General features: G+C 39.7%; 1 protein-coding gene across 1 annotated transcript in view; it reads right to left on the minus strand.

Annotated features, from left to right (window-relative positions):
• Positions 1-4493: 4493 nt before the first annotated feature.
• ABHD10 (abhydrolase domain containing 10) overlaps positions 4494-8400 on the minus strand; it is a 15364-nt gene continuing 11457 nt past the window's right edge. Inside the window, exon 5 of the mRNA XM_014545409.1 lies at positions 4494-5484. Coding sequence (XP_014400895.1) covers positions 5140-5484 — 345 coding nt within the window. The 3' untranslated portion in view covers positions 4494-5139. The remainder of the gene's footprint in view (positions 5485-8400) is intronic.

Below are 8400 nucleotides of genomic sequence, written 5' to 3' on the forward strand. Positions count from 1 at the left end.
CAGTGTTTGACTATATTCTACACAGTGAGAAAACCTGAAGTCATTTTCAAGTTCCACCATTTCTTACTTCTTTTCAGTCGGGTCAAGTTTCTAAGCTTTCTATATTTCTGTTTACTAGCTAATGAAAAGAAAATAGGATTCCACCGAGTCTCCTATCTACCTGCTCCAGGACTTCTGTGAGGATCAAATGAGGCATGGGAAAATGCTTCACAGACATTTGGTTAGTGTAAAATGTTTCCACCTGGCTATGAAGCAAGTTGTGTTCCTGGGCTGAAGAAACTGCAAGGAGGCTAGTCGCTAGGGAGAGGAAGCCGGCTGTTGCTACGTGATGTCATTACCAGGACACTTAGCATATTAGCCTTTTATATATATAGATTTCCAGTGCACATCATATGTACTGGCCATCAGTCGGATGGTCACACAGATGTATGTCAGTCACTTAGCCTTTTATATATATAGATTAGCATCCAGGGAGGAACCAGGGAGGGTTACATGAAATCCATGGAGGTAGATGAGGAAGGTGGGAGAAAGCAAAGCAAATCTGGTTCTGGGAAAGAATAGTCCTCTGCTATTTCAAAGGTATATTTTCTCTGATGCACAAAGACAATAGACAATTTCAAAGGTAAAGATTGACCTTTGTCAAAGAAGCTACAGGCCCACGTAGCCCTCATGACCCACTTTTAGTTAGGAATTGATATCTTCAGACCACCCTGTCTCTGAGTTTGTAAGACCCACCATGCGGGTCTCCCCTGAGCTTATCACATTTAGTATGTGGCCCATTTTTCATCTAGATCAGTGATGGCGAACCTATGACACCCATGTCAGAGGTGAGATGTGAACTCATTTTTTTGGTTGATTTTCTTTGTTAAATGGCATTTAAATATATATAAAATAAATATCAAAAATATAAGTCTTTGTTTTACTATGGTTGCAAATATCAAAAAATTTCTATATGTGACATGGCACCAGAGTTAAGTTAGGGTTTTTCAAAATGCTGACACGCCGAGCTCAACAGGTTCGCCATCACTGATCTAGATAGTGTATATTCTACATAACAGTGTGCTACTGGCCACTTCTTCCCAGCTTCCTCATATGCAGTGACATCACAGTGGTAGCATGAAAGCAGCCAAGACAAGAGTATTTATGCCATAGATGTTGGTAAACTCTACGAATCAAGGTGCCCCCCCCCCTTGAATGTCCTGGACATTTATACTTACATATCATGCAAAAGAGGTGTGTGTGTGTGTGTGTGTGTGTTTTCATAGGGAAAGAGAACCAGCAGTTCTGATTTGGATGAAAGAAAGGGAGAGGGTTAGATGACTAAGAAGTTTGACCTGTATACAGGGGTAATGGTGGTGCCATTTATTGTAAGGGGACTCATAGGTAGGGAGGCATCTAAAGGGGGAGGATAATAAGGTTTGTACTCACTGGGTTTGGGAGGTCCATGGTTCATCCCAGATCATTAGGCAGTGGTTTTATGTACTTGGAGCTCAGGAGAAAAGCCTGTAATGGAGGAATGTACTTGAATCATCTGTATGCAGTTAGCACTTAAAACACGGAGCATGGGTATGGTTGCTCAAGATACATAAGTAAGTAACAAGGTCAGAATGAAAAGGGCATATTAATATTACAAGGTGAGCAAGGAGGAGAGCCAGCAAAATGGGTTGATGTAGCATGGTCAGAGACACCTGGGGATAAACAATGGCAATGCCTCTGATCTCAATGGTCCTTTGAGAGAGGGAGGCTGGCATATAAACTGAGAATCTCAAAGGAGTAAGTTCTATCAAAGGGCATGAGGAGGGTGCTTGCTTTTCATGAGAGAGCACAGAGGACCCAGCGACAAACTTGACCCACTGGGTCAAGTTTTAAAGAGAGAGGGATGAGGAGCTCCTTTGATCTGTCAGCAAAACCCTGGAAGCCCAAGACAAGAGAGAGCCCAAATGGGCAAGTTTAATTTCCTCTGAAGATTCATTTGGTTTAAAAAAAACCTGGCTGTCTTTTTCTAGGTATATTCCCTAAGCAGCAAATCATCACATTTCCCCCTTGAACCAAGTTATGCATATATGAGTATGTTCTAAAGTTACTTTAGATTTGTATGTAAAGGGGATCTTAAAATGTATATAATTCTAACCATCTTCCTCCGGAAAATAGCAGTTCTTTCGTTTTCTTTTGTAAACCATCCCAAATTTAATATGTGACATATTCCTTTTGGGCGCTGCCCTGGAAATGGCTATGTGGTGGGTAATGTTCTCCTTGCTTTCTATCTCCTTTATAAAACTCAGCCCTGCCCAAAGCCCTTTTCCTCCTCTCCTCTGCACAGGCCTTTCTATTGGTTCCTCAGAGGACAGCACACTGTTTAGATTTGGCTGGAAGTGCCTCTGAGCTCAGCAGATGCAGCAGAAGCAAGTACAGTGTATCATGTGGCCTCACTGAGCTGCCTTTCCATTAACATGCTGAGGTTGTTTAGAGGGGTCACGTCGCTTTTTGAATAACGCAGGAGATCAACAGCATAAGGCACTCAGGGGCTGCTGGTTGTTGGAGCATTTTCCATGTCACTGAATATATGGCATGGAGTGGTTTTAGCTCAGGGGAAAAAGAGCTTTGGGGAAAAATAAAAAAGGAACACTGAAGAAATTAATAATTTACTAGAATACACTAAATCCCACTGATTCAAACTCCTATTGAATTTTTGATGCTACCCTCTGCAAAGCTAGATTAAATTTTAAAATTGTTTCTATCTTTAGGTATGGATTCCCCCCTCCCCCCCTTTCTTTAACCATTGAGCATTTGAAAGGATATCACACCACACATGCTCCAGATCACCACAGGAAGTTAGTAAAGGGTAACTACTACTTTGCCTCTACTTTTCTTCCTAAATCCCCATGGATTGCATTCATCAGTTCCTCACAGGACTGTGCTCTGTGCATACTAAAAGCAAAAAGGTAGTGACTCCTATGTTTCCTTCTATTTGTGCTGTACTTAATTCCTACACTTTATTATCTAGGTTTATATTGTCATTTTACAGATGAAGAAACCTCAGGGAGGGTAAGTATATTGTATCACAGGGCTAGTAAATGGTGGGCCAGGATTGAAATCCACTCTATAGTCTGTCAGTAACCATTATACATACTATTCTTCCTCTACAGATGTACTATGAATCTGTAATCATATTTATTACATTTTATTGTAGTTATGTAACATGGCTCGGGCCCTTTCCTCATCTTTGTAATCCTTGTGCCTGGCAGTGACTGGAATAGCTCTTCTGCCATCCACTATCAACTCCTTCTAGCACCAGGCACTGTGGCACACACAATTCACATATTTATTTGTGATTTTTGTTTGGTATAAAAGATAACTCAGTCTGTAGTGTTATTGCCTTGTAGGACATTAACCTGTTTTATATCTGTGTCAGGCTTCCTGAAGACCACTTCTAGGTTTGATTTGTTAGGACTCGGCATATAACTGTACTCACCGCTACAATTTAGACAGCAAAAGGATACAAAGCAAAATCCACAAAGGGCAAAGAATCTGAGGTGAAATCTGGAAAAACTAGGCAAGAAGCATCAAAGAATTCTCTCCCAGTGAAGTCACACTGGATGAACTTAATCCCAGTCGTGTTGTGACAGCCCAGAGTTTTTACTGGGAGCTGGCCACTTAGGCAATCTCTGCCTGGCACCTATGCCAGACAAAATTCCAGACTCCCAGAGGCAAGCAGGTATTCAGCACAAACCACATTGTTTGCACAGACAGTTTATGCACAGTGAGCCACTTTTATCAGTACTGGGAACCCTCCTAAAATTTAAGTTCCCAGATGCCAGCCAAGGGCCAATCTGTATGCAGGTCTCTGAGGATGAGTTGTCAGGCTGCTGCTATGTTAACCCTTTTAGGCACAAGAATTTTATCCCAGCATTCTTTCTTCATGTTGTCAACTTTGTTTTATTTTGACAGACATAACTCTAGCAAGCTAAATAAAATCCAACCAAACCTAAATCTAAAATACACCAACTCAATAGTAGAGACTGACTACTGCAGTTATTAAAAAAACAAACACCTTGTATTTGTATTTAATATTTCCTTACTGTATTTGCACTTCTGAAAGTCCTCTAACTTAGATGGCAAGTACTTGCCTATTGAAATCTAAGGCACATATTAATAATAAAGAAATGTTTCTGCAGGTAGGCAATACTATGTAATGGTAATTCCCTCTTTAGAATATGAAATATATCATTAAAATTTCCCCATTTAAATATATTACATATAAGCCAAAACTTAGAAATGATATAACCCCTGTATATCACTGTAGCTTTGAGCCTTTAAAAAAGATAGCCTTAATTTTAAGTTTAAATATAACATGCAGAATAGTCTTTATTTTTTGAACTTTATTATGCTTCAGATGTTTCTCTAATCATTTTAAGTTTATTTTCCTATATTTTGTGAATTGATTTTAAAATCAGAATTTTACAAGTCTCCATATACAATGATACCAAACAAAATACGAAAAATTTAAGCTTTATTAATAATTCTAAGGAGACCAGAACACAATTAAAAGCTGACACAGTTAACAAAAGCATTAGAAGTTAAACATCTCTTGAATAAAAATATAGGAAATATAATAATGAAAAAAAAATCAGGGACTGAAGGAAGAAGAAAATTTTCCAATTTTCTAGCAGCTGGTATATTCCGCCCTCTGATTCTGCAGGTTCTATATCTCTGGATTTACCCAACCACGGGTCAAAAATACTTAAAAAAAGAAAAACTCCAGAAGGTTGATTCCTAAAACAATACAGTATGACAACTATTTACAAAGCATTTGCATTGGAGTAGGTAGTACAATCTAGAGCTGATTTAAAGTGTACAGTAGGATGTGTGCAGGTTAGACGTAAATACTACGCCGTTTTTCTATAATGGACTTGAGCATCCTCAGAATCTGGTATCCAAGAGGTGGAGGGTGTCCTGGAACCAATCCCTAGAGGGTATAGAGGAACAACTGTACTTTCTTCACAATTTATATCACTTAAGTGCAAAGACATCATTAAATAAAACCTCATGTGATATCTACAAAATAATGGTAAGAGGGAAAAAACCTAATATCAGGATCTTCTGGATCCACTAGTTTACATACCGATTACAAAAGTGATTCTAGGTAACTACAGTTGAAAGCCTATCAATTAAGTCATCAATAGTGCAAACAAGAAGATGAATGTCTGCTTTTTCTTTCATTCGGTGATCTCCATGTTTCCGAAGGATGACATCTACATCTGTGCTGACTACTCGGTCAGCAATCTGTATGGACGTGTGCCAAGATACAACATCATCCTCCATGCAATGGAGCAATCTTATAGGGCAGTTCACAGGAATAGGGCTATGTAATAAGCAGTGGTGTTCAGCTTCTTTAATGAAACTATGCTGAATGTGATAAACTCCTTCTTCATTGTATTTTGATGGCATGCTCCACACACCTTTCATCTCTATTTCCTTTTGTGCCTATTGAAAAAAATTAGGAAAATAGAAGTATTTATGAAATACTAACACATGCAATAGTATTAAACAATATAAGAATTTAAATAGAAAAATATGTAAAATATAATATATATATTTAGGCATTTTAATCTCTTTTTTAATACCAGAAAGATTTGATTCAGTGAAACTGAGTGGTTGAAATCCATTGATTTCAGTGAAAAGCTGTATATCTGAAAGTTATACTTCTAAATATGTCTCAAATGATTTGAAAACAACAAATTCAAAAAATATAAAATGTATGAAACTATAGTATTATCAGGGGGTTTTCTGCATTAAAAAACATGTGAACCGCTGAAACTGGTTTGGCTCAGTGGATAGAGCGTCGGCCTGCGGACTGAAGGGTCCCAGGTTCGATTCCGGTCAAGGGCATGCACCTTGGTTGCGGGCACATCCCCAGTAGGAGATGTGCAGGAGGCAACTGATTGGTATCTGAAAGTTATACTTCTAAATATGTCTCAAATGATTTGAAAACAACAAATTCAAAAAATATAAAATGTATGAAACTATAGTATTATCATGGGGTTTTCTGCATTAAAAAACATGTGAACCAAATATTTAAAGCAAAAATGATACTCAGTTGTCTTTAAGCTATTCCGGGTTGCTCCGGAATTTGTAATTTCAGTAATTAAAACTTAGTTTCACTGGTTATTAAATAAAGTGAAAACTATGCTAATTATTGAGACACAATAATGGTTGCATTTTAAACATCCCTACTCAAATAGCTGTTATTGCCACTGAATTGAATGAATGTTGTTCATCTGAAGAACAAACTTCACAGAATGTTTTATGTCCTGAATCCTCAAAAAAAAAAGTTCAGAAATAGCAAAAATAGTGTTAACCAAAGAAAATGTGCAATATGCATGAGTTCTACACCAAGAAACGGTATCAAGGCAATGTGGTTGAGAAGCTTGGTTTCCAAACAGCTGTACATCCTGTCTGACGCCCTCTAGTGTCCAAAGAAGGAGACAATGATTAGCGTCAGTAGAGAGGTACATCAAGTTCCTACACAGTGAGAAATGCTGGGTTTTAACATCTCAAAGCTAGAAAAAATAGTAACACTCCCCACTTCTGCTCCCTGGACATTTTTGGGCTAGCTGTTTGTATAGAAAATAAAAAAAAATAGTGGTCCTATTGTCCGTGCTCTTTCCTTACACATGCTTTTAAGTTAACAAGGGCTCAACATGTTTCTGTTAACTGTTTCCTCGTCTGATTTAGGATTAGCAAAAATGTGCTGATTGGCAGAATATAGATCTTCTCAGTCACTCAGGGGGTATCTACCATATACCATAATCCTCCCTTTGAGTGATGTGAACATACACACACAAATAGAAATGTACCTTAGATCTTGTCATTTCTCAATAACGAACAAAAGAAACCACCCTATTAAATCAACTCCATTCCACTCTGCCACATTCTTAAAATAATTTCTTACCATGAGCAGCATTATATTAGCGAGCTAGAGGATGCAGTCAAGAGGTCCAAGGTTTAGATGCAGAAAGATGCAATGGTAGGAAAATTGAGCAGCATGAGGATACTGAGCAACTATGTATGACAAATAACCAAGAAAGTGAAAAAAACTCAGAAATAGGAGATAAGTGCAAGGAAAACCGGCCTCACAATTTTAGACCTGATAGGAAATCATAAAGAACCTGACTGCAGACAATGTCATTTCTTAAGGAGACGGGAAGAACAAGTAAGCTAAGAATAAACTTAAAACATAATATATGGCACTGGGTTCAATGGAGAACTTGAGACATTTAACACTACATATGCTATTTTTTCTTATTTTTATTTCTCTTTTTCCTTCTGCTCCTTCACTCTCTAGAGCAGGGTTCTCAAACTTCACCTGAAAGACTTGTTAATACAGCTTATTAGGCCACACTCCCAGTTTCTGATTTAGTAGGTCTCAGGTGAAGCTCAAGAATATGCTTTTTGATTTTTTTTACTGAATTAAATTTAATGCAGTGACATTGGTTGATACATTATATAGATCCCTAAGTTTCAAGTGTACAATTATGTGATACATTACCTGTATGCTCATCCCCCCAAATCTAGTCTCCTTCAGTCACCATATTTTCCCCTTTACCCTTTTTGCCCCCTCGCCCTTTCCTCTGGTAACTGCCATACTGTTGTCTGTATGAGTTTGTTTACTTTGTTGCTGTCTGTTTTATATCCCACACTAGAGGCCCGGTGCACAAAAACTTGTGCACTTGGGGGGAGGGTGTCCCGCAGCCCAGCCTGTGTCCTCTGGCGGTCTGGGAACCCTCGGGGGATGACCACCTGCTGGCTTAGGCCTGTTCCCTGGGGGATTGGGCCTAAGCTGGCAATCAGACATCCCTCTGGCAGCCCGGGAGCCCTCGGGGGATGTCCACTTGCCAGCAGGGAGCAAGCCTAAACTGCAGTCTGACATCCCTAGTGCTGCTGAGGTGGGAGAGGCTCCCACCACCACCGCTGTACTGGCAGCCATCAGCCTGGCTTGTGGCTGAGCAGAGCTCCCCATGTGGGAGCGCACTGACCACCATGGGGGAGCTCCTGCATTGATCGTCTGCCCCCTGGTGGTCAGTGTATGTCATAGTGACCAGTCATTCTCAGTCGTTCTGCTGTTAGGGTCAGTTTGCATATTACCCTTTTATTATATAGGATAGAGGCCTGGTGCACGGGTGGGGGCCAGCTGGTTTGCCCTGAAGGATGTCCCGGATCAGGGTGGGGGTCCCCACTGGGGTGCCTGGCCAGTCTGGGTGAGGGGCTGAGGGACGTTTTCAGGCTGCCCAAGCCCCCGGTGACGGAAGCTCCCAGCCTCTCCTTTTTTTCTTTCTTTCTTTTTTATTCTGGGATTTATTTACCTTCTATAATTGAAACTTTGTTGCCTTCAGTGGAGCT

Source organism: Myotis brandtii, unplaced genomic scaffold (assembly GCF_000412655.1).
Source record: "Myotis brandtii unplaced genomic scaffold, ASM41265v1 scaffold406, whole genome shotgun sequence".
Classification (NCBI taxonomy): Eukaryota; Metazoa; Chordata; class Mammalia; order Chiroptera; family Vespertilionidae; genus Myotis; species Myotis brandtii.